Source organism: Paramisgurnus dabryanus, chromosome 20, assembly GCF_030506205.2.
Source record: "Paramisgurnus dabryanus chromosome 20, PD_genome_1.1, whole genome shotgun sequence".
Taxonomy (NCBI): domain Eukaryota; kingdom Metazoa; phylum Chordata; class Actinopteri; order Cypriniformes; family Cobitidae; genus Paramisgurnus; species Paramisgurnus dabryanus.
This window is the reverse complement of record NC_133356.1, coordinates 8774222-8801216: the sequence shown is the minus strand read 5'-3', so window position 1 is coordinate 8801216 and position 26995 is coordinate 8774222. Positions and strand designations below refer to the sequence as shown.

The following is a 26995-nucleotide window of genomic DNA, read 5'->3' as shown; positions in this document are numbered from 1 at the left end:
GAAAAATGCAAACTTGTCATTATTTAATTGGTTAAACTTGGCAATCTAAACTCTTTAAACCAGTGCGTGTTACGTCATAACGAGGTTTTTTTTCTGTGTAAACGGGAGCCTCAGTGATGTCAAGGCGGGAAAGCTCACAGTGTGTGTTTGATTCTCAATAATGACAGAAGACAGCCAAGATTCAGTGCGACGATAAACGCTCGCGTTTCTTAAAGGCGCAGCTGCATCCGGCGACACCTTCATCCTCCAGCGGGCTCGTGCGTCATCCCGAGGTCTCCCTCACATCTGGACTGACACCAAATCCACCGACACAGCGTCAATGCACGCGGCGGAACGCGGGGAAATACTCGACGTTTGACGCGTTTGGAGCTGCGGGCTTTCAGTGCTCATTCGGGTGGAGTCGAGCTCGTTTTTTTTACGGCTGTACTGAAGTCTGAGCGCTGGCACACCTCAGGTGCGTGAGATTGTGATCTGTTCTTGTGTTTCATCAGGTATTTGTGTAGAAACACACACGGTGTTGTATTGCATGAAATATTTGCTGTCACATTTATCGTCATTTCTAAGGATTTGAGATGATGATGTGTTTAAAGATAACAGCTTGTTAAGTTACCGAAGCAGCTTCATTATATTGTATGCTTAATTAATGTGCGCAGCTTCAGTCGATTAGAAATGCGCTCGCGCTGTAGATCCACACCGGATGATGGATGGATGCTGTAGCCTACTGTAGATCCCAGCTTCGTGAATGATGGATGGATGCTCTACAGAATATCCATCACTGCTTCGTGCATGCTGAATAGATGGTTGGGTGGATGCTGTAGGTTCCTCCGCCTCGTGAATGTATTGATACTGTACAGAAGATCCCTCACAGCCTCGTGAAGGATGATGTATGTATGGATGCTGTAGATCCCTCAGGTTATTGAATGCTGGATTTCCCTAAAGCGCGTAAGAACGAAAGAAGGTAACGCCTTCCGGTCTCTCGGGCGTTAAACTCTAACGGTTGGTAATCCAAATTTAACGTTTATCGACCGTTGATGCTAACGGCCAATTCGAATATTCAGTCGTCAGGTGTTGGCGCGTGTACTGTATGATCACTGATGTTTGGCCTTATCACGACCCTCGTGTCTCAGCCGATTCTAGATTTTGTAGAAATCTACTGTATCATTATTATTTCATTTATTGAGTAATATTTGAAGAGTTTCGTTGCAAAACGAGATAAATCCATTTTTTAACATTTTTATCAAAACATGTTTATTGTTATGTTATCATGTTATTATTTTGTTTTATGGGGCTACTTAGCTGTATTTTTTAAGTTATGAAGGTTTAAATCAAAACAAACCAACTGCAGTTCAATTGATATTAATTGGAATGAACAACCAAAAAACGAGATTTCTGAACAATTCAAAAAACGGATTTATCTCATTTTGCAACGAAACTCTTCATATATTATTTTGATGTTAATGACGGATTTGTTGTTGCATTGTGAAACAATGTAGCAACATGGCGCTATTATGGGATTCCCCCAAATGTTCCAGTTTAGGTACTTATTTTCAAAATGCAAGTGCATGTATTCCCCAGGTTTAAATGGGTTAAAATTCGTTGAATTTTGATCATGTTTATATCTGTAGGTTTGAAAAATTAAAGAGCTGTTACTTAATTTAAAAAAAACATTATGAATGTAATTTTTTATTTACAATCAAGCTCATAAAATAATACATCCTGATACTTTAATGTTGCTGTAAATTGTAAAAAGAATACTTAAAGCAAATTTGTATTTATTTATTTATAGACTGTTTCATCCATAGACTGTAAACAAAGATGAACGACGCCTGTTCGCTCTCTTCCATTGGTAGAAAGTGAAGCCGCCAGTGTCCCGATACGGCGCCGACATCTTGGGTCTTGAGTCTGCGCAGTAGCGATTTCGGGACCAGTCCTGCGCATTAGTGAGCAGGAAGTAAAGCCGCGAAATCAAGACCCCGCCCTCGTTCTCGCAGAATGCCCATATCACAGCTGTCAATCATGATGTGGCGCCACCGTTTTATATCATTAAATAACTAACTAAACACAAACTTATTTTAAAAACAAATATTTGAATTTACATCAGCGTGATAAAAACTACAGTAAATGACAGAAACCAGCTTCGGAAAAAAGATAATTGAAGTTTAATACATTTGTTTAGTTGGTCTCAAGTCCCATTGAATAACATGGGGAGGTGGGCTTTATGACCTATACTAGGACCAGTCACTGGTGGGCGATCGAGACGTTTTGGCTTCACTTTTCAGGGCTTGTTCGGCATGCTTGGTTTCATCAGATGCACGCGAGTTGTGGCGGTAAGCGTCTTTTTGCGGAACTTCCGGTGTCTGTTTGTTTAATGGTCTGTTCTGGCTCTGACTAGTGGCTAAACTCAACTCTAGAACAAATACCTTGTCGAAAATAACAACTGTTTTGGTTTCCTATAGATTAGGGGAAACGGCAATCACTTGTACACTGCAAAAAATGATTTTCAAGAAAAATAATTCTTAGTTATTTTCTCTTGTTTTCAGTAAAAATATCTAAAAATTCTTAAATTAAGATACCTTTTCTTGATGATCAAAACACCCAAGAAAATAAGTCTAGTTTCTAGACCAAAAATATCAAATTTAAGTGATTTTGTGCATAAAACAAGAAAAAAAAATCTGCCAATGGGGTAAGAATTTTCATTGAATTTAGTGTTTAAGAAAAATGTTCAAGATTTTTTTTGCTTACCCCATTGGCAGAATTTTTTTTAATCATTTTTTGCTGTGTATGTGAAGGGAGGTTTGGCAGCTGATCTGTAGTTAACATTGTATACATTATATAGTACACATTATAAACAGTAACGATAGCTCAGTCTAGTTTTAAATACACTTTAGCTATGATTTAAACAAAATAATCTATTTATTTAGCTTGTTATCAGAAATAAACTACTCTAAAAGGACTCTATTGTTATTAATTATTTGCGTAGTTTACCGGAAGTCACATTTGTTCCACGAAAGCCGTTTGTTTATGTTGTTACTGCTGAAACTGTCTATTATTATCATATCAAATGGATGTTTCAGTCCACAGGGTTGTTGTAATGGGCCCTTTTACAGTTACAGCTGTGACATTCTGAATGCATTTACATAAAAAGGATGCTTATAGCTATCATTTATGTTTACAATACAGTAAGGAAACTGTCGGATTTGCTTTGCAAGTTTGCTAAGAGTTTGTATAACAGTATGGGTGAAAAGTTTAATAGAAAACTAGATTTTTCTTTATTGCTTTACCGGGTACAGCACACATGAAAGAGGTGCTGTAATAAGATAGTGATTTTAGTAGAAATGAAGTTCACAGTGTCTGGTTTGAATGTGTCGTCTCTTCTGTGTGCAGGACTCAATCATGAAGGACGGAATGGCCAATAACAGCACGGCCAGCATCTCTCAGGCCCGCAAGGCTGTGGAGCAGCTCAAGATGGAAGCTTGCATGGATAGGATAAAGGTGTGTGTGAGACTATACATCTGTTTAAATTAAAACTTAACGTATTTACTTACTATACACGTGCATATTGTGAACTATTTGTCAGTGCGAGTTATTTCGAATGGGTTTCTGAACTCCCACTGTCCTGCTTGGTTGGACAAACAGGTAGTCCCATCCCAAACACATGCCATTAGTTGATTCTAAATGTCACTTAAAAATATCCAAATTCATACATAAAATGTCATATGAGAAATTGCACTAACCCCTTAAACAAACCAGTTTATTGTAAAGTTTTATTATATTATATCAAAGGGTTTTCAGTCAAAATCAAATCATAATTCATACATATGTCATTATGACATAAATGTGTGGCCGGAGGACTAACGCTGTTTTAAGGAAGTATAATGCGAATATTAGCTGTAGTTACACAGTAAGTTGGCTGTAAACCCATGGGATGTAGTAATGGTTTGTAACAGAGATAAAATGAATGGATTCAGAGAAGCAAGATCTCAGCTGTGTCCATTTACTAAGAAAGAAAGTTGGATTGATAATTCGGCAAATATTCCTTATCTGCTGTCTCTACAGATTTCTTCAGATAGTAAGAAGCTTAATTTGGATTATGAAAAACTTAATGGATGGTGAAAGTGGTGACTGTATGTCGTCTATTAGTGTGGTTTGTTAATGTAATACTATGGGTAATGTTGTCTTTTGGCTTGTGACGCTCTTATTTTCATGTCGTTTTGAATAAAAGCATCTGCTATATGTCTTAATGTAAAGAAAAATACTCTTCTAGCTACGCAAACCCATCTGATACTGAAGTCAGATATAAAGTAAAGTCCACACAGAGTTACTGTACTGTATTACATTTTGATGTAAGATTATGAATCCTTTTATGTCTATCTTTAGTTTATTAATGATCTAGTAAATAAGATGTACACCATTAAGGAAGTTGTATGAGTTCATGTTGATGATGTTTAAAAAGACAGGTTTTTATTGTTTTGGTCATGTATAGTAAAAGAATAGATAGATTTCATATTAAGTTGTGAAACTCTTTACAGTACTTGTTATCAAACTGGGGCGAGGTAATCATAAAACTGGACCCCAGAGAAATAAGGCTACTAACCAACAGCATGAATTTTCTTTGGAGGGCTTCGCAAAGGGATGGGAAGGCGCATGCTGAAAAGTTACGAAATATTCTCATACATTATATTCATTAGATACAAGAATGAGAGTAATGATGAGTAGATTTGTGTGTTATCATCTGACTGCTGTGCTGTGTCTCATGTGCTTGGGTCTCAAAGATTTGACCTCTCACATAAACAGTTTCTGTTTTCCTCAACAACTCAACACTTGTTTTTATCTGTGTCAAGAGAAAACTAAAAATAATTAGACTTACACAGCACTTTAATTCACTCCGGTGGCCATACAGAGCCACATCCTTTCACATCCTTGATTTATGATCTCACTTTTGACGGTGAACTATTATTACTTACCGATAGATATGTACAGAACTACCTTTTACATTTTTTGGAGACATCACAGAATGTTGCTTTGTAGTGTGTTCTGTGTGGTTGCCACAATGCTATTTTGTTGCTAAGGTGTTCTAGATCAGTAGTTCCCAACCTAAGGTTTGTGTCCAGAATTCACAGAGGGAGATGCTTTAAAGGGTAACCCCACTTTTTTAAGAAATATGCTCATTTTCCAGCTCCCCTAGAGTTAAACATTTAAGTTTTACCGTTTTGGAATCCTTTCAGCTGATCCCCAGGTCTGGCGCTAGCACTTTTAGCATAGCTTAGCATAATCCATTGAATCTGATTAGACCATTAGCATCGCACTCAAAAATGACTTTTTCCTATTTAAAACTTGACTCTTCTGTAGATTTTCAGGACCTGTGTAATATCATTGTGCCTGCTGTAAACTCAAATGTTTAACTGTAGGGGATCTGGAAAATTGGCATATTTTCAAAAAAGGCAGTGGTTCGCAACCATAGACTGTAAAAAAATATGGATGTTACGACATCGCTTCCTTCCATTGTAATGAATTGAAGCCAAAAATGTCCAACCATGGGTGCTGCCATGTTACGTAAAAATGTCAGTTTGGAGCCAGGGCATGCGCAGAAGGAATCGTCCGTGGAGCCAGAGGCGGAGCCGCAGTATCAAAAAATCATAATGACACGCCCAGTTTCTATAGCATTAAATTACTAGCTAAAATAAAACTTATCATAAAAATTACTAATTTAACATATATCAGCATGATAACAACCATACCTTAAAAGACCAAAACCATCTTTCAGAAAATTGAATTGGAAGTGTAAATATTTTTTTTTATTTAGAACTGAGTGCCAATTGTTTGCATGGAGAGGGCGGGGTTTATGACCTGTACTGCAGCCAGCCACCAGGGGGCGATCAAAGAGCCAGCGGTTTCACAACTGTTCTCAACCTTTTTCACTTCAAGGCCCCCCCATTGCACACAATAGTATGTGAACCCCCCCACTTACTAAATAAAACATACTAGAGTTTGGCATGACTAGGCAGATGTATTTTAGCTACTAAAAATAAGAAGTATAGAAAGTAAAAAGTAATAAGAAATATTCTTGATTTTTGCATGTTTTAGCTTATAGACGGTTTCAGCAGTAACAACATAAACAAGCGGCTGTCGCGGTCCGCACGTAACTTTCGGTAAACTCCGCTAAGAATAAATAACAACAAAGTTCTTTAAACGTAGTTTATTTATATAACAAGCAAAAAACAACACATAGATTACCTAGGAAACCAAAACATTTGTTATTTTCGACGAGGCATTTGTGCAAAAGATCAGTTTAGCAACTAGTCAGACCATTAAAAAAACGAAACGGGAAGTAAAGTTCGGATCCAGACGTGTATCACGTGCGTCAGATGAAACAGTCTATATTAATGCTTAATAATCAGCTGTTTATTAAAGACCATAAGATCATATAAGTGAGGGATAGAGCAGATCTTCTGAATCATAAACGGTCAGCATTAGTAAAAGATCACTTTAATTAATTCTTCAATCATAGAGTGTAATGTAATGTGTGCTCATTACTAAAGAGTCTTCATCATCATCATCATCATCATCAGACTTAATTACAGACTCAAAGCGGCCATAGGACTGAGCTCATGAGTCTCTTCTCTCTTGAATACTGTAATAGTCCACAAGGGTTTAATTATATCACTGTTACTCTTTAGTTCACACCATGTAGATTTCCTAAAATTACACTAATTATACTTCCCACTATACAGTACAAGCAAGCATTGTGGCAGTACCATGGTGATGTTATCAGCTTGGTATTTTAATATAAACCATCATACTAATTATAATTCCCCTACCAAAGCAAAGCATATGAGAGGATGGGAAATGTAGTTTTATCTGTGATTGTGTGTTTGTCAGCATCAGTACCATCTGGCTCTGACTGTCACACACATGACTGTATTTGACTCTTCTCATCTGAACATCTGCGTCTCTCCTCAGACATCAGCTCTCAAATGAATCACTTACACTGGATCGCCGTGTCTCACATATTGCAACTATTCATATTTATATTACAGAAGTGCTGAATTCTACATTCTGATTGGCTGTCACTTTCTGTTTATGTACGGCTGTCAACTTTCTTGACCTCATTAGAGTCATATCATCTTTATGTTTATATATTCATGATCTTTTATAGTTTTATTATGTTGGCTTGACAAAGCCAACATACTGATATTGCATTTAAACTTCTTTTTCTTCTTCCTTTTCTTCTTCTTCTTCTGAGTCAAATTTTTTTGCGGCTAACTCGTCCGACAGCTTTCAAGCTACGTCCACAAAATTTTCCATAGACATTCTGACTGGTCTGAATTTTAAATCATGTTAGCATCATGCTAGCTTCATGCTAAATCATGTTAACATCATGCTAAATCATGTTAGCATCGTGTTAAATCATGTTAGCATCATGCTAGCTTCCTGATAAATCATGTTAGCATCATGCTAGGTTCATGTTAATTCTTCATGTTAAATCATGTTAGCATCATGCTAGCTTCATGTTAATTCAGGCTAGCTTCATAGTAAGTCCTGTAAGCATCATGCTAGCTTCATGCTAAATCATGTAAGCGTCATGATAACTTCATGCTAAATCATGTTAACGTCATGATAGCTTCATGCTAAATCATGTTAGCGTCATGATAGCTTCATGCTAAATCATGTTAGCATCATGCTAAATCTTGTTAGCATCATGTTAGCTTCATGCTAAATCATGTAAGCATCATGATAAATCTTGTTAGCATCATGTTAGCTTCATGCTAATTCATGAAAAAATAACGCTAAATCATGCTAGCTTCATGTTAAATCATGTTAGCATAATGCTAGCTTCATGTTAATTTATATTAACATGCTAGCTTTATGCTAATTCATGTTAGCTTCATGTTAAATCATGTTAGCATCATACTAGCTTCATACTAATTTATGTTAACATCATGCTAGCTTCATGCTAATTCATGTTAGCATCATGCTAAATCATGTTAGCTTCATGATGAATCATGTTAGCATCATGTTATATTCATGCTTATTCATGTAAGCATCATGTTAGCTTCATGCTAAATCATGTTACCATCATGCTAAATTATGTTTACATCATGATAAATCATGTTAGCTTCATGTTAAATCATGTTAGCATCATACTAGCTTCATACTAATTTATGTTAACATCATGCTAACTTCATGCTATTTCATGTTAGCATCATGCTAAATCATGTTAGCTTCATGCTAAATCATGTTAACATCGTGTTAGCTTCATGCTTATTCATGTTAGCATCATGTTAGCTTCATGCTTAATCATGTTACCATCATGCTAAATCATGTTAGCATCATGCTTAATCATGTTAGCATCATGGTAATTTATGCTAACTTCATGTTAAATCATGTTAGCATTATGTTAACTTCATGCTAAATCATGTTAGCATCATGCTAACGTCATATTAAATCGTGCTAGCTTCATGTTAACTTCATGCTAAATCAAGTTACCATCATGTTAACGTCATGTTAAATCGTGCTAGCTTCATGCTAACTTCATGCTAAAACATGTTAACATTATGCTAGCTTTATGTAAAATCATGATAGCTTCATGTTAACTTCATGCTTAACCATGATAACTTCATACTAAATCGTGTTAACATGTTAGCTTCATTCTAAATCATGTTAATATAATGTTAGCTTCATGCTAAATCATGTAAGCTTCATGCTAAATCATGTTAACATCATGTTAACTTCATGCTAAATCATGTTAACATGCTAGCTTTATTCTGAATTGTGTAAGCTTCATGCTAAATCATGTTAGCATCATGCTAACTTGGTGCTAAATCATGCTAACATGCTAACTTAATGTTAAATCATGTTTACGGAAAGTTAGACTACTAAACTTAACTTATTTTAAGTTTCTGTCAATCTGTTTTAAACGTTCAGGTCAGGCTTTGGCCAGCCAAGGTTGTCTACAAACATTTCTATCTAGTTAAATCTGGGCTTTTTCTAATAAGTCTGCTGATGATGACGTCATGCTGATGTTTATCTCCTTAATGCTGTTACTGCAAAATGAATGTGAACGGAGACCACATCGAAATAAACCATTCTCTAAACTCTCGTATGTTTATTTTTTTTCAGGTCTCCAAGGCGGCTGCGGACCTGATGGCTTACTGCGATGCACATATACGAGAGGATCCGCTAATCGTACCGGTCCCGGCCTCAGAAAACCCCTTCAGAGAGAAGAAGTTCTTTTGTACCATCCTCTGAGGCCGGACCAGGCTGCAGGTTCTGCCGTGAGATTCTGTGTCCCTGACTGCTTTGTTTGAGCGGCAGTCACTTCTGTTAATGGATCCGATCCCTCCTGAAGACCTGTGAGGGGTTTTGGGGGGTGAAAGCTCAGTCGGAGCGTTTCATGTCATGTTAAATAGGTTTGTTATTGCTTCGTCTTTAGAGATCAGCCTCACTTCTCACCGCTTATGAGATGAGAGAGTTTTGTGTTTCGTTTCGTTACGCTTCATATCTCGTGCCACAGAAGTCGTCGAATCCCCGATGGGTAGCCATTTTGTATTTAGACATTTTTATAAGCTGACTACACTACCAGTCAAAGATTTGCACGCTTGACCTTCTTTCTCATGATTCAAATGTTTATATAAATTGAGCTGGATGAGGTTTGATGTCTGAATGAGGGGCTGTGATTTATACAATGTGTAGCTACTTTAAAGAAGGTCAGATTTGAACATTTCTGATCACTATGTTATTATTTCTATACTTTTATGTGTGTTATTTATGATGGAGAATGAGTGGGTGTGGCCAAACCTTTGACTTGTAGTGTATGTGTATTTTCATTAGAATGACTTACCCCATTTTATTATGATGATGTTTATTATAGACTCAAGGCAGAAATGTTTAAGCATTTTTTTTTTAAAGTCAACAAGCAGTTTCCAAATTCCATTGTGACAAACAGACCAGGTTTTGATACCTCATGGAAAAATAAGATTCTCCATTATAATCATGTCAGTATTTGTAACGTTACACTTTTTATACCCCTCCCAATCTGGGAAATATATAATATTCAGTGCAAATTCAATTTGAATTTAAAGGTTTTTATTGAAAAGTGAGTCTTTACGCTGCTGTTTGCTATTGGTTTTGCCGTTGTGTTGTGCATCTGGTGTTAAATGAGGGTTTGACGGTACAGATGTTTTATCTGCCATCGCACAGACTGATGCCCCATCTGGCACATAGACTCCAGTGAGATGCATGTAACCGGAAGGACTAACTAGATTACCCAGTTGATTTCAGAACAGTTTTCCTAATCACGTGTGCCGATTACTGTGAGAAGACATTTTTCCTTATTATCACAAGGTTATTTGGAAACTTCCCACAATGCAAACCAGAGAATTGTTTTTACAAATCACTTTTTCCCTAATGATATTAATTTTATTTCACGATCTCTGAATGGCCTTATGGAGGCTAGGCATGTTTTACAGTAGAAATAATTTGATTTGCCTGTCCTGATATAAACATCAAGGCCTTTGACAGAAATGCCAAACAGAGAGGCTGCATGTTTACCTGCTGTGTGTGTGTTTCTCTATGAGAGATTGTGTGAGTATAGAGAGATTGTTTCTGAGTGCCAAGTACTGTGACTATGGCGTGTCCTCTACACTGTTATTTCACAGGCTTTTTCCTATTTAAAACAAAAAGCACAATGTCATTTTTTTTCTTTGTATCACTGTTATTTTAGTCTAACCTTTGCTAATTTATACAAATCAAAGTGTTATATTTAATGCACAGCACCTGTTTTGGGTGTTGTTTTAGTATCCTGTATTAAAGCCCCTTTAACGTGTGCACAGGTGGATGTAGGCCGACGGTCACCTTTTGCCACATTTGAAATGCTAACTTTGCATGAGACAGCCTTCAGGTTAAGAATAAACACATGTATGTGTATGTAGGGTGGATATTTTAGAAATTAAGTTTAAAAGATTTTAAGATTACTTTTATAATGCTAGTAATGCTCTGTGTGTTTAATAAGAAATGGATGGTTAGTTTTTGGTTGGTTTTCCAGGTGAGTTTAAACGGATGCCCATATAATTTCTACTAAATTATGAATAATTCCAAAATGTAAATTGTCTTTAAAACTATTATTAGTATTATTTAACAAGCATAACTTGCATGGACTAATACCCTATTTAAATATTAGAACTTTGAGATACATTGTAATTGAAATGATGCCTAAATGTTTGGATTTGTTGGTGCTTTTCTGCACTATTCTCTTTTAGAAGTCTGAATGTTTAGATCTGTGCAGTTGTACAAATTAATAAACATTTCAAAACTCTGCATTTAGTAGTACTTTCCTTTTTTTTTAAAGAATGATGTGATGGATAAAACTTTTCTGAAAAGAAAATTCTGTCATCATTTACTCATTCTCATGTTGTTCTAAACCTGTATGAATTTCTTTTTTCTGATGAACACAAAAGAAGATATTTTGAGAAATGATGGTAAACACACAGTGCATAGTGACCATTGATTTCCATAGTAGGAGAAAAATATTATAATAATATAATATTTTGGAAGTATTTTGATAAATGATGGTAAGCACACAGTTGACGGTACCCATTAAATTTCATCATATTTTTTATTCCTACTATGGAAGTCATTGGTCACTATCTGTTGTGTGTTTACCATCATTTCTCAAAATTTATTTTTTTGTGTTCATCAGAAACAGAATTTTCATTTTAAAGTGAACTATCCCTTCAAAGTAGAATGAATGTGAATACGTAAAATGTATAAGTGTACATTTGATGGTCTACAATGAATAAAATGTCACCTTATTATGAGGTTATTGCATCACGAGCTCAGTGTATTTTATTGGTCAGTGGAGACGTCTGGAGGTGCAGTAAAATATTACATGAAGACAGTTTAAAAGTCATTTTATGTGAGACAAATTTATTTATTGTTGTGTTGATTTATTGTTATTCATATGTTTTATACAAAACAGTTGCCTCATTTGTGCAATTATCTAATTTTAATTAAAAATTTATATTTGTAAAATGTGTAATATGCAACAATTTATTAGGAGAGCAAAGGTAAGAATAGATTTAGGAACGATTTTAAACACAATATTTTGACTCGCAAAGTGCTACTAAATATATTTTGGGGCATTTTGTTACGTTTATTGTATTGAACGCAACTTTTGTTGTTGTTTTTTATTATGCAATACAGACAAAACATTTACAATACACGACGAACCAAATAGGTTTGACGAGTAATAAAGTAACAAAGAGTAATATATTAATATTAAAATTATAAATTTACAATTGAAAGGGTCTATTATTGTTGAGAGTCACCAAAAAACATAATTTTCTGGGTAATACAGAATTTTGACGATAATTGTCAAAACAAACAGTGTAAACAAAATCCTGAAATTGCATCGAGATCAAGAAAAGCATTTTGAGATAACTTTTTTTATGAGGAAATGTTTTCACACTGATAGCAAAAAATATTTAGAGAGTTTTTTTCAAAGCATTTGAGAGATTTTTTTTCACATTTAATTTTTTATGTTCTATCAGGAGAAAAAACTTTTTTGTCTCAAATATTATTATTTTTTGCTATTGGTATGAAAACTTTTTCTCTCAAACTGTTTTTTTTCTCTCAGATCATTTAATTTCTCGCATGTAATAAAAACACAATTCACGCTCCATATTTAGCCCGATGAAAGAAGTTTATAAAACTGGGAAGCAATTATATATAATTTTATGAGAGACTTGAACGACTGTGTTGTTGATAGAATTATACTTTTTATTAAGAAGCCATATTGTATTGAACTTTGTTGTTTGACATACAACTGAAAAGACATGGACAGCTAAAAGATTACTGCAACTTGTGTTGTTTAAATGGTTTAGTTGTCTAACCTGACGTAATTCCCATGGCAACAAATAGCTGAACTACACGGTTAAAAAACTACATATCCTAGAATGCAGGATTATTATTGCGTTGTTATTGGCTGTCTGGCGTTGACGTCATCAGCGCGTACTAAGCGGACATGAGTTCCGCACCTCGGCGCTGGGCGTCGGGAGTTGTGCGGTTCATCCGCACGGTTCTGTGCGAGATCCGTTTACCGGCGCTGACTGGATCCGCCGCCCGTCCATGCGCGCTGCCGTAGCGGCGCTGCTTCCGTGTGTCATCGCGGTGCTCGTGCACTGGTGGTGCTGGTCGGACAGAACGGCTCTGCTGCTGGGTTTCGGGTCTGCAGGTATTGGACAGCTAAGTTACAGGATCTCTATTTTCTAATATAGAATAATAACTTATAGAAGTTATTTTTGTTTATTGTTTATGTCTTAATGTTTAATCTGTCTCTACAGTTAGTCCGTTATGTTTATTTATGTGTATAATTTATGGGACTTTTAATCTCAATGCATACAGAACTGATAACTTATGAATATGATCAATGGGTGTTGCCGGTGGGGTTTAAATTAAAATGAATGTGTAAGTTAATGAATGCACATCAGTGTCCAGTTTATTGCTTAAATTGATGCGCTGTGTTAAAGAGTTTAAAATACAGCCTGAAGATCTCATCTAAGTTAACTGCAGGACAGATTCATTTTTTAATGTTCCTCAGTTGCATGTGGAAAACGTCTTCTGAATGACTAAATGCAAGAAATGCAATGCTTATAATGTAGCAGGACTACTGTCTGTGTATGCACACGTATTATATTTTTATTAATAATATATATATATTTACTGCTAGATGACCAGAAGGCTGTGCATGAAGTCTTGGTTGGAGTTTTATCAGCACGACATCACTATGACCACAGACAGGCCATACGAGAAACATGGCTGGGATATCTTAAAACTCATCCTCTGTTCCAGAACCGGTCTGTATCACAAACATAAATCATTCACTCATCATGGATCTTTAAACATATGGTTCATTAAAACCATTTCACTTCAGTCAGACATTGATTTACTTCAGAAGCTTGTGTTATTGAGTTCATCATTGACCGGTTGATCTTATCTTGCTTTTAGACCTTCAGCTTTGTCAAACCATATGAGAATCCTTGTCAATATGGCTCTTGAATAATTTTAGAAGCGCCTCAGGCAAATGCTCATTAAAATTGGAAAATATTTGCAGATAGGAAAACTTCTCTGCTTGTTATTTTGCATATTTTTGTTATGAATAATCACAAAGTACAATGTGTATGTCGAACGATCTCATTAAAAGCCACACTATTATATTGAGTATTTGAAGGATGTGTATGGAACATCACATTAAATTGACTCATTTGTTCATAAAAAACTAATTATAAAACGAATTGCACAAAAATTTGAGTACATTAAAATTGGATCCCAGGAAAAGTAATTAAGCAATAAAGAATAAAATAAATAATAATAATAGGATCCTTATATAATGATAATGAGATTTTATAAATATATATTTTAGTGCTGGGCAAAGATTAATCGCGATTAATCGCATACAAAATAAAAGTTAATTTTTGCATAATATATGTGTGTGTGCTGTGTATAATTATTATGTATTTTTAAACACCCTCACATACATATATTAATTTCAGAACATTTTTATTTATATATAATTTTTTAAAATGTATATAGAATATATAAAAATATAAATAAATATATATACACATGTAAATGTTTCTTAAATACATACATAATAATTACACACAGCACACACTTGTATATTATGCTAAAAATCACTTTTATTTTGTAAACGATTAATTGCAGTTAATCTTTGCCCAGCACTAGACTTTATGTAATTTAATGTTTTATTATAATTTTAATTTTATAGTTAATTTTTAATTATTTTATTTATATATCTCTATTATTTTATGGAAACACAAACCTAAATATATGATTCTTTATGAGTTTGGCATCAGTGCAAAACAGCTATATGTAATCTTAAAAAAACAAAACAAAAAAAGAAAAGACTTGTATTATAACATTTACACTGTGTTGAAGTGTTTTTTAATATTATATATTATATAAATTATTAATTGTTAGAGGCTGTGTGTTATTTTTAAAGGGTGATGGTGAAGTTCATCATTGGTAAATATGGCTGTGCTGTTCCTGAGGAAGATCGTGAAGATCCGTATTCCTGCACGCTGCTGAATCTCACGCAGAAGGGTAAATTCATCATATTACATCAAAATATCTCATATGTCTTATGTGATTGAATTCAGAGTAATCAGTTTTGCTACAGTTTTGGGATTAAAAGTGCTTTTTGGCTAGTCCTCTATCGCTTGGTTACTGAAATAGTTTATTTAACAGTACTGTAATTGGCTGTAAGATGTCATGTGACTCACAGGTGTGTTGTCAGTTCAGGTTCATTTGAAGAGTTTGATGGTTTTTGAATATTGAAAGTGTGGTAATTACAGAAGTTGTGTTTATTATAAAGACCTCTTTTACGGTATGAAGATCATTTCTGTGTGAATGTTTCTCATGTCTGCTCTGAAACATCTGCATGCTTATGGTTGTCTGATCCGCAACGCCTTTTAATTAGGTTTTGTCTCAAGGACGAGATGGCGGTGAGAATTCAGGAAAAACTGGAATAAATGTCCCATTTCCCTCTTCTCGTCACAAATGACTGCTTTCTAATGAAGAGAGGCTGCTGATGTTTGAATTACTATGGCCTGCAAAGACTCGACTCAATCATTCATTCATTAATTTGAAAAAAATTAATGAAAAAAATCCACCCACTCCTCTTTTTTTAATCCCCGTTAAACCAAAGCAGTCTCATTAGACATGTTGTTTTGATTCTATTATTAATGTGATGTCACACTGATAACGCTCCGCCCACTGATTGGTTAATTTGACCCAAACACTTTCTAAATGTGCTTGTTAGTGGATTGTTAATGTTGCTGCAGATACTATTATCTCAGACTGTATTGACAGGAATCAGATTATTATTTTTAACCTCATTGTCTCTTGGTAAGAGAGTGGGGAGCTGTATTTCATTTGCATTTAAAGGTACAGACAATAAAACAGCTCGTTTTTGCTCCCACCCAAATAGGGACATTTTGGACATGCTATAATAAATGATTTCTTGAAATGTGTATTTATGAGCAAAAACTTCACAGACACATTCTAGGCACACCTGAGATTTATAAAACATCTTTTACATTTCACATTTGTGCCCTTTAATTGACCGGCCTTTTATAATTTATACCTAATTTTGATTTCAGAATCTGGACAGGAGATGGACATATTGAGCGTGGCTGACACCTCTTGGTTGGAGCCGTCTGATGTTTCTGCGCTCAGTCTGGATTTTAAAGTTCTTCACGCTGTGGTCATCACCCAGCTTGGTGTGTTTGTCAATGGTCCACAGCAGGACTTCAGAGGCAACGTGACTGTACACTTATTTCAGGTGGACCAGGAGGTAAAGACCACCGCCTTACTGATGTCTGTCTGTGTTTTATTGTCACCTGTAACCTCTACAGTTGTGATGGTTAAAGGGGCTGAATGTAAGTTATTACTTAAAAAAATCTTTAAGATAGAGTTTTCATTCGTATATTTATGAGGCAACCATAATGTAATAGAAAGAATGACACCTTGAGTGTCCTCCACGGTTGTCTCTATCAGCCTGTAGGCTCTTTTCTGTGTGGAGAAGTCGGGTCCGAATTGGCGCGAAATTCAAAATGTGACGTCATGCGCGTGCTCGTCTACCTGGGCGTTCCATATAGACGCGTACGGCGTCATTAGTAAACAGCGGCAATCGCTAGAATGTTTCAAATGGACTCTGTAGACGGAAAGAAGCGACCAACTTCCAGCACAATCCAGACACTCACGGAAACTCCTCGTAAGTTTAAAAAAAATCCTTATCTAGTGCGGCCAAAATAGTGTGTGACCGGCGTCGGGGAAAAGACAAGAGTAAACATCCGATTGGCATTTGATGCGCTGGTTATGAAAACAGACCTTGAGCAGGTTTCCTTTTTACTGCAAAGGTAAGACATAGTTACAGGGCATCTGTAATATATTATGTTATTGTTTTTGTGGTGTAATGCTAACGATTGGATTTGTGGTGTAATGCTAACGATTGGATTTGTAGCACAGGACCATTTCAAAAGTCACTTTCTTATATGAATTATCTTTATTCAGAGCAAGAGTGCATTAAGATTGTGAGTGTTGGGAGTGTGTTTTACAGTGTCGTGTTACAAAACTTTTAGAAGTAGACTTCTGTTGAAAATATAAAGTAGCACTGCAACATTTTGCTAAAATATGGTCTGTCAAACAATAACCTTACAGTACTGTAACTTTTCTTACATTTGTAAACATGCTGGTGAATCTCAATGAGCTGTCTGTGGTTGCTACGGCAACTGTGGTTGTTGTGGTCGTGCTCGTACGAGTGTGCCCACCGAGAACGAGCATGAGACTGGCTGCAGTTTCTATAATGGCCACTGGTGTCAGTAACGGTTAGAAATTTCTCAACTTACGGAGAGCACCTTTAAAGTGTTAAAGCTAGTTGATGCATTGTTTGCAAAAAAATCATTACACTGAACCATAGATAGATGTTTATGTCTTATATTGCAGCATCTTTTTAAAGATTATAATTGCACAATTTAAATCGATTCATTTGTTCTTGCCCCAGGTGAAGCTTTAAATAGCTTGTCGTCTTTTTTTATACGTTTTTATCATCGCTGGTTGACATTACTCATTTATTTGATAAATGGACTGGAGATGAACTTACTCTCAGTGATGGGGAGTCAGAGACGATATGGCACAACTAAAAGGATTAGTCAATTTTCTTTAAAAAAAAATCCAGATAATTTACTCACCACCATGTCATCCAAAATGTTGATGTCTTTCTTTGATCAGTTGAGAAGAAATGATGTTTTTTGAGGAAAACATTCCAGGATTTTTCTCATTTTAATGGACTTTAATGGACCCCAACACTTAACAGTTTTAATGCAGTTTAAACTTGCAGTTTCAAAGGACTCTAAACGATCCCAAACGAGGCATAAGGGTCTTATCTAGCGAAACGATTGTCATTTTTGGCGAGAACAAAAATGCATTTTTAAACTTCAGTCGTGTGACGCACCAGCACAACCTTTCGTAATACGTCATCACGTCAAGAGGTCACGGTTGACATATCGAAACTATGCCCCAGTGTTTACAAGTGTGGAGAAAGAGGACCGTTCCGATGATGTTGTATGTCAACTGATACTAATTAATGTCTTTGTGTCAGTTTATTGTTTAAAATGGTCTGCAAATGTGCGTTTCATATATGTAACACGTGACCTTTCGATGTCGTTACGCAATTACGTGAGGTCGCGCTGGCTCGTCACCCAGCCGGAGGAAGAAGAGAAGTTGTGGATTAAAAGTGCAGTTTTTTTTGTTTTTGCAAAAAATGACAATCGTTTCGCTAGATAAGACCCTTATGCCTCGTTTGGGATCGTTTAGAGTCCTTTGAAACTGCTGTTTTAAACTGCATTAAAACTAATAAGTGTTGGGGTCCATTAAAGTCCATTAAAATGAGAAAAATCCTGTAATGTTTTCCTCAAAAAACATAATTTCTTCTCGACTGAACAAAGAAAGGGATCAACATTTTGGATGACATGGTGGTGAGTAAATTATCTGGATTTTTTTTACGAAAATGGACTAATCCTTGAAATCCAATGATGTTTCCTTCATTTCAAAGGGCTTTGATGAGCATATTCAATAATGTTTTATCTTTGTTAGATTAAACAATAAAACATGCAAAGGTTTGCGTTCTCCAGACCAACGTATGAATATCCAGATATAAAGTGTTGTGTTACTATTATCCTGTGTGTGTTTCATGTGTACCAGGAGGAGATCGTGACCGCTCGCTTTAGCACCGTCAGTCCAGGCACTCGTGTGGGTGCCATCTTCTATAAACCTGTGGAGCAGTTCATTCTACCCAAGGTCACCAAACAATGCCATCATTTACACAAACCACCTACAAGAAATCTAACCTCTATTTAAAAACGTATGATGTGGGTTGAATGCAGTGAATGCTGAATACCAAGTGTTGTGGTAATGATCGGTTGCTGTTTCAGTGCTGTAGTTTAAATTGTGTTGTGAATGTTTCCTATCTGGTTGTGCAGGGTTTTGAGGGAACTCTTCTCTGGCAGTGTCACGACCCATCAGGCCTGATGTCTATCAACGCATCAACCATACGTCTCAATAACGGTGGAGGAGTTCTCAAGTTTGGATCTGTAAGAGCGATGTTATTTTTGAATTAAAACTTAAAGAGAATGTGTCATTTCTGCACGACAAACATTACTACTACATTTTTGTTGTGCTTTGTACAGCTTTCTTGTGGTATCTATCAAGGCACACTGTGGGCTTGCATTATACTTTAATAGTTAATGATGATGATTTATGAGTCCTATCAGTGACCGTGAGGACTACAGCTCCCATTATTCCTCATTCTTTAAATGGATAGTTCAGCCGAAAATGAAAATTCTGACATTTTCTCATTCTCATGTTGATCTATTTTTTTTCTGATAAATACAAAAGAAGATATTTTGATAAATGATGGTAAGCACACAGCTGGTTGTAACCGTTCATTTTTATAGTAGGAAAAACAAATATGATAGAATTCAATGAGTAACGTCAACTGTGTACTTACCGTCATTTATCAAAATATCTTCTTCATCATTTATTACAATACTTAATTGCATAATATTTGTTTTCCTACAATGGAAGTCAATGGTTATGGCAGCTGTGTGCTTACCATCTTTATCAAAATATCTTCTTTTGTGTTCATCAGAAAAAAGAAATTCATACAGGTTTACAACAACATGAGGATGAGTAAATGATGATAGCGTTTTCATTTTTGGGTGAACTATCCCTTTAACAGTGTCATAAAGCTGCAGCCGTTGTTGTTGTTGTTTAGCGACCTCTAGTGGTAAAAATAATCAGTGTTGTTTTTCCTCAGATAGAAGTGGGTACACTGCCTCACAGGACTGCTCTGGGCTTCCCGGGTTTAGCTGGAGGATTTACTTTTTCAGTATACGGTAAGTCAGGGGCAGTTCAGTTTTCCGAGTAGTGTTTACATTAATCCAGGAATAAACCTTAGTTATATCAGGACAAATAGTTTTTACAAACCAACCATACAAAAAGCATTACTGGTGTGCATCTTAAGACAAAACAATGGCACAAATATATTTAAAAATGTTGTCATGCAAGCTGTATTAAAGGGACACTCCACTTTGACCTCTATGTAAGGGGACCCACGCTGTATAAAGATAAAAACGGCTCATTCTAAGGTAATAAAAACAATATGAGTTATCTCGTCAGTTAAAAGAAAATGCTCCCCTGCAAATGACTTTTTTTACGGCAATCTATATTTCCGCTATTATCCACTAGGTGGTGCTCTTACCCAACAATGAAGCCTCCATCGATCCAAAAAACGTAAAAATGCTGTGTGTTTTGATCATTGTTCTAAATTTGATTTCTAACAAACGTCAAAGAAACCTTTCTATATTTGACAGGTAATAAAAAGAAAACAATTGAAGATAGGATGAAACAGTTTTTTTTAATCAGAATGTCTGTTCTTTTATTTGATATATTGTATGTTTATATATTTAAAGAAGAAAAAATTCCGGAAGGCATTAAACTTTTGTGAAAATAATTAAAAATGCTGGTGCTGGCTGGCAACTTTTTTTTAAACGCTGGCGGGAAAAAGTTAATACACATAGAAAAATTATTTTCTTGTACAGTTTAAGTGATATAACAGTACTTTAAACAGCTGAATAGCCAGATAAAAAGCACTTAGGATGATTTTGCATCACTCAGTCCCTCCAGAAAAACGCGATTATGAAATCGCATGATTCAACGCATAATCAGCCAAAGTCTGCATATTTATGCGGGGGCACATTTTTTTAAATACGCTGCACTTTCGCAGCATAAATTGCAGCTGTCCGTGTGCAAAATATGCGGGGCGTGAATGATTTCATAATCTCTGCATTTTCGTAGAAAAAAAATCACATATATCTTAGCAGAAAGTTGAAAAATGTTGCATTTACTTCACACAAGCGCAGCCATGTCCCCTGTTTCCATTGGAACATTATGAAGTGACGTGATTATGTGACCTGAACATCATTCAAAAGCTGCAAACAGTTTTTTCAAGTTCCCGCAGTTTTTTCAAGTTCCTGCAGTGTTCCCGCAATTTCATTGCATAAAATTAAATAAATATCCCGCATTTTCCATCGCATTTTTTAAGAAAACATGCCACAAGAACAAGGATTTTTGTCCGCAACATTCACAAAAAAACTTTTTCTGGAAGGACTGTCACTATCAAAATCATCACAAGTGCATTGTAAAATATATCACAGTGCTTCTTGTCTGATGTGCTGGACTTTAACCCATTGCTATCTGCTTTGCTATATTGTTGTTCAGCTCTCTGCTTGTGTGTGTTGTGTGTGTGTTTCTGTCAGATGTGGATGCGTTGTCTGAGCTCTTACGAGGGCGATCGGGACGGCAGCAGATCCGTTTGGCTGAACTCAGAGATGAAGATCAGGCACTGCATCAGGAGAGCATCACACATGGTGATATGGTGTTTGTGGATGTCGTGGACACATACAGGAATGTGCCAGTTAAACTGCTAAAGTTTTACAAATGGTTAGTGCTTCACCCAGTCACCATCTAGACATCCAGACAATTTCAAGCACCAAATGTTCAAACACAAATGTTATTTTGGCAGCTGATAGTAATGCTTGATTCTCGTCACAGTTGTTTTAGATGTGAATCTTCTTTTTAATGGTTTTCAATAAATTTCCTGCGTGGACAGGGCGGTGGGAAACGCTGCCTTCAGACTGCTGCTGAAGACGGATGATGATTGTTATATCGATGTAGACGCCGTCCTGTTGAAGACCGACCACAGCAGACTAAAGCAAAGTCACCTGTGGTGGGGAAAGTGAGTCGGAGGTTCTGCTTTATGTTCTTACGTATATTTGAAATTAGATTTGCATTGGTACGTTGTGGGAATGCATTGCTATTCTCAGATCATTAAAATGATTGAGTCCCTTCACTGTTCAGTTTCAGACAGAATTGGGCTGTTGACCGTGTGGGTAAATGGCAGGAACTGGAGTACTCGAGTCCTGCTTACCCAGCGTTTGCCTGTGGATCTGGATATGTGGTCTCCAGGGATCTGGTGGAGTGGCTGGCCAGCAACGCTGAACATCTGAAGGCTTACCAGGTGATGTCTGTTGTTCACTTCATAATACTGATCTGGCATCTACACACTACCTGACAATATTTTGTTGAAAAGCTTGAATTTATCTTGTATTATTATGTATATTAAGGACATGTTGTTGGCAAAATAAAACAATATTTTGCATTTTTTAACTTTTAAAAGTAAAGAATAAACAACTTTGTTATTAGTAGTAGTAAAATAAAGCACTAGATAACTAATCAAATATAAGACTGATTTAATATATAAATAAGCAAACTGACATTAGTTTTGTTTATAGCAGTAGTCTTCTCAGGTTTATATGAGTGCATATTAAGCATTAATGTTAAATGTGTGTTAACAGGGAGAAGATGTGAGTATGGGCATTTGGATGTCTGCTGTTGGGCCCAGCAAATATCAGGTGAATAAAACTCAAGTGTTTGACTGTTATTAAATCAGACCTCACGTATTGTTTAAGCACGTCCAAAAATAAATCTACTGAAATATATTTTGAAATATGTTTACAAAGATATATTTTTAACCGATTAATTTTTTGGCCTTTTTTTGTAAATTTTGAACTGTGTACAGTGCAAAAGTCTTAGGCCACCACTAGACTTGTTGTTTTAGAAGTTTTAATGTCCATCCATATTTATTTTTCAATCTATTTTATTTAAATACAAACAGAAAATACAGGAAAAATGTACAAAAAAATTACATTTTCAGGACTAAATGTCGTTTTTATCCATTGTCTGTTTAATGTGACCTCTCTAAACACATTAAGCGTTTTTGAGCAGAAAAAAGTAAAAAAATACAAATTTCTTTAAAATTAGAATTGAATTATTTTAGGTTTAAGAGATCCCGCATACACAGCTTTTTATAATATATACACATTTCCTGTATTTTTTAGATGTATTCTATTAAAGAGACTGAGAAACATTTTTTTTAAAGCATTTATATTGACATAACAGGTTTGAAAAGGTTCATATTAAATATATTTTCAACTGCAAAATATAATTTAATATTTTATACATTAATTTTATACTTCTACTTTATATATTTTATACAAACCTTTGTAACCTGTATTTTGGCAAGGAATAATTATTTTTTTGCTGTATGGGTTGTAAAATTAGAAATGTAATCGTTGCCCCGAAATATTTTTTTAAATGTACTGTATGTTAATATATGAAGTTTAAAACTAAATATATTTTCAAAAGTAAAAATAGATTTAATTAAGCTTTAATTTCTACTAAATGTATTTAGCATAATTTAAAACATATTTTTGGCCAGAGAAATTTATTTTTTTGCTGTATGGGTTTGGACATTGCAAATCGCAGTTTTTGTGTGGTTCATATCTACACATTTGACATGATTGTATTCTCTGTATTATTTTATTAAAGTAACAGTGGTGTTTGATTGTCTGTCTGCAGGACTCGGGTTGGTTATGTGAGAAGGATTGTTATGTTGATATGCTATCATCTCCACAACACTCCGCTCAAGAGTTGCATTCCCTTTGGGAGAGAAAGAAAAGGTGCGGGGATCCCTGCGGTTGTGCCCAATGATTGGACACGAGATGCCCATCTTACTGCTGCTGCTCTGGACAAATGTCGATGTGCATGTTTCACCTGTTAGATGTGTGAATGACTGATGACTTTTTGTTTTCAAATTCTGGTTTGATGAGCCCTAGGATATTTACACACTTCAAATCTCCTTCATTGTTCCTGTTCACATTTTGACTTTGAAGATCCACTATAAGATTTCAAACAAAACAGCGTTTGTAAAATGACAAAGCAGCAGCTTTTCTCTTCATCTCTTTTTCTCTCTGTGCCCGTGTGCTTTTTATTTGCTGAAAGTGTCAACACTGTCACACCAAACCTTTCATTATTATTTCATTACAACAGTAAATTAATATATTGTAACAGATTGCAAATGTGTCTGGTTTATTTATAAAATTGTTACTTCGTTCTAAAAAAGAAAAGAAAACGATGAACTAAACAACTATATAAGAAATGTAGTTACATAACCTCAAAATAGATGAGAAATGCTTTTTCTTCAGTGCATCTATCGACTGCTCAGTCCCACAAGACTGTCTGAAAAAAACCTTTATCTATTTCTGCAGGTTATTCTTGTGCTTTAAGTTCAGATGGTCCAGGAACAGCTGAAACTATTCTTAGCAATGCAGTCCTCTACTTAACCCCTTCAGACCCTGCGTCCACTGGAATGGACATCACATGTTTTGTAGTTCAAACCAATAAAAATGCTGGTCAACCAATCAAAATAAGGCACACTGATTAAACACCTGAAAATCAGGTTTGAAGGGGTTAAAAAGAATCATCTTTTCTCAAATCCAATCATTCATTCTAAGTGTTTAAGAATTGAATAGACATTGAAAGCACAGAAAATACTACATTTAAATACTTAAACATAATAGCTTGGAAATGTAAAGTTTGTATGCTTGGCCTTTGGAAGGTTTGAATGGATCCGATTTACTATTGGAGATTGCTAAACTGTTTTGAGACATTCTTGGTGGTTGCTATGGCGTTACTAAAATTAGTAAAGCATTTATCTTCTTATACCTTCTGTCAGCGTCGTAGCCATAGATATGTATATAAAGGCTAGATGGCTCAAGGCGGAGTCAGCTGTGTCGTCACTTGGCGGCCATCTTAGGTCAGTGCTGCCATAGTGCTGCTCCCTGCTGCTGTGGACGGAAGGTGAGTGACATACGCAAACTAAAATGCTCGTAACTTGCTGAATTCTTGACGGATTTACAAACGGTTTGGTTTTTTACAAACGTTATTAACGTGGCTATAATTCTGGATGCTTTAACATGTTTCATTAATTTTTTATTTATTTTTAGTATACGTATTCAGTGTCATAGGTACATCTTTGACGTTTATAACAAACCAATCCGTTTGAAAATCGGTAAAAAATTAAGCAAGTTATGGTCATTTAAAAGTACCTGCATCATTAAAACTCAATGCTACGAGTGAGCGAGCGCCCTGTCCTAAGATGGCCGCCAAAATGCGGACGTTCCACTCAATTGGCCATCAGCGCGGACGAGCCATCTAGCCTTTATATATATCTATGGTCGTAGCCACTGCAGGGAACGGGCCTGACTAGAATAACCCCGCCCACTATGACGAGAGACCCACCATCAAGATTTGATTAATTTATTTTAATACAACTACAAACATGATTACAACATATGAAATGCTAAAATAAATAATGTGTTTTTGGATAATGTTTGATGAGTTCGATTGACATCCGTTTAGGCAATTAGCTAATTATTCGACCGCCTTTTATCCGTGTCTGCGAGTTCACTTTTGTGTTATAAAATCTGCTGGACAGCCGCAATATTTAAGATAAATATAAAACATTACTTGGTAAAAACTTTGATCGGGAGAGAAGTTCTCCATCATCTTCCCGCGGGTAGAAGCGCAGAGCAGGTAACGTTAAGCTCGTTTATTATTACGCCCGCCGTGGCACAGATTATGGTGAAAGCTTGAGCTCGTGCTGTTACATGGACGTTGCTTGCTGACGAAAGTTCTTTTTTTTGCAGCAGTGATTAAGTGTTGTGAAAGATTATTCGTAGCTTTGTTTTAACTATATTTTTAGTAGTTAGTCCTACTGATTATTGTTCGACAATAAATGCCGATATAAACTCATAATACCTGGCCGATAACTATTCTGAATCACACAGCCGATTATGCACAGCTATTTCATGTAACTTACTACGGCTTTAGATCAGTAAGTCCTTATCAATCTAAGATCACTGTTAGTTTGAATCGTGTATAACATGCATTTGAAAAAGCATCATTCGTCAAACATAATCATTATAGATATTCTTTATTATCATGAAAATACCTAAAAACGTTTGAAGAACAGCAATATAAATATATGCTTAAAGGGATAGTTCTGCCAAAAATGATATTAAACCCATGATTTACTCACCCCCAAGCTGTCCGAGTTGCATATGTCCATCGTTTTTCAGACAAACACATTTTCGGATATTTTAGAAAATGTTTTAGATCTTTCAGTTAATTAAATGTAATGTTACGGGGTCCACGACCTTCAAGTCCAAAAAAAAGTGCATCCATCCTTCACAAATTAGATCCAAATGGCTCCAGGATGATAAACAAAGGTCTTCTGAGGGTAATCCGCGCGGTGTTGTTGTAAAAATATCCATATTTAAAACTTTATTAACAAAAATAAATACCTTCCGGTAGCGCCGCCATCTTAGACTCCTCTGTATTCAAGAGAGAGTATTAGCGTAGTGTACGCACTTTTCTTAGTGACGTATGACAAATTCGGAGGGCGGGGACACATAGCAGCAGCAGAGTAGCCTCCGTAGGCTGCGTAAGCTCTCATCCTGAATGCGGACGCGACTAAGATGGCGCTACCGGAAGGTATTTATTTACGTTGATAAAGTTTTAAATATGGATATTTCTACAACAACACCGCGCGGATTACCATCAGAAGACCTTTGTTTATCATCCTGGAGCCGTTTGGATTTAATTTGTGAAGGATGGACGCACTTTTTTTTGGACTTGAAGGTCGTGGGCCTCGTAACATTACAATTAATCATAGATATATACACTAGATGTCGCCTTGGGGTTCTGAGCATGCGTCAAAACCGCCGCCATCTTAGGACAGGGGTCTTGTCATAGGAAGTATCTGGGTAAAGCTGCTATCTCCGCCTGTACTTCGAATTCATGGATGATGCCGGACTTTTGTGCTGCGTATGGATGTTAGGGCTACTAGCACTATGCATTACAGTTAGAAAAAGTAGATTTAAAAAATTTGAAAACTTTATTTTTTTCTTGACCCAATGCTAAATACATGTCTGACTGTTGAAACGAACCAAAAGAA

The 26995-nt window shown here is 35.8% G+C and overlaps 2 protein-coding genes across 7 annotated transcripts; both read left to right on the top strand.

The window, feature by feature from the left end:
• The first annotated feature begins 104 nt into the window (after positions 1-104).
• LOC135786712 (guanine nucleotide-binding protein G(I)/G(S)/G(O) subunit gamma-4) lies at positions 105-11314 on the top strand. Of its 6 annotated transcripts, none has more exons than XM_065296235.1 (3): positions 105-491; positions 3385-3492; positions 9121-11314. In XM_065296235.1, exons 2-3 carry the CDS (start codon positions 3394-3396, stop codon positions 9247-9249), a joined length of 228 nt encoding a protein of 75 aa, XP_065152307.1. In that variant the 5' UTR covers positions 105-491; positions 3385-3393; the 3' UTR covers positions 9250-11314. The 6 variants fall into 6 exon arrangements, with proteins under 6 accessions (XP_065152307.1, XP_065152302.1, XP_065152306.1 ...); XM_065296230.1 differs by having other exon boundaries at positions 109-454; XM_065296234.2 differs by lacking the exon at positions 105-491 and adding an exon at positions 597-814.
• Positions 11315-12998: 1684 nt separating this feature from the next.
• Positions 12999-24049, top strand: b3galnt2 (beta-1,3-N-acetylgalactosaminyltransferase 2). Its single transcript, XM_065296227.2, has 12 exons — positions 12999-13231; positions 13727-13853; positions 15020-15120; positions 16179-16372; positions 18781-18876; positions 19059-19169; positions 19895-19973; positions 21396-21579; positions 21749-21874; positions 21997-22156; positions 22494-22550; positions 23557-24049. Exons 1-12 carry the CDS (start codon positions 13126-13128, stop codon positions 23686-23688), a joined length of 1473 nt encoding a protein of 490 aa, XP_065152299.1. The 5' UTR covers positions 12999-13125; the 3' UTR covers positions 23689-24049.
• Positions 24050-26995: the final 2946 nt, after the last annotated feature.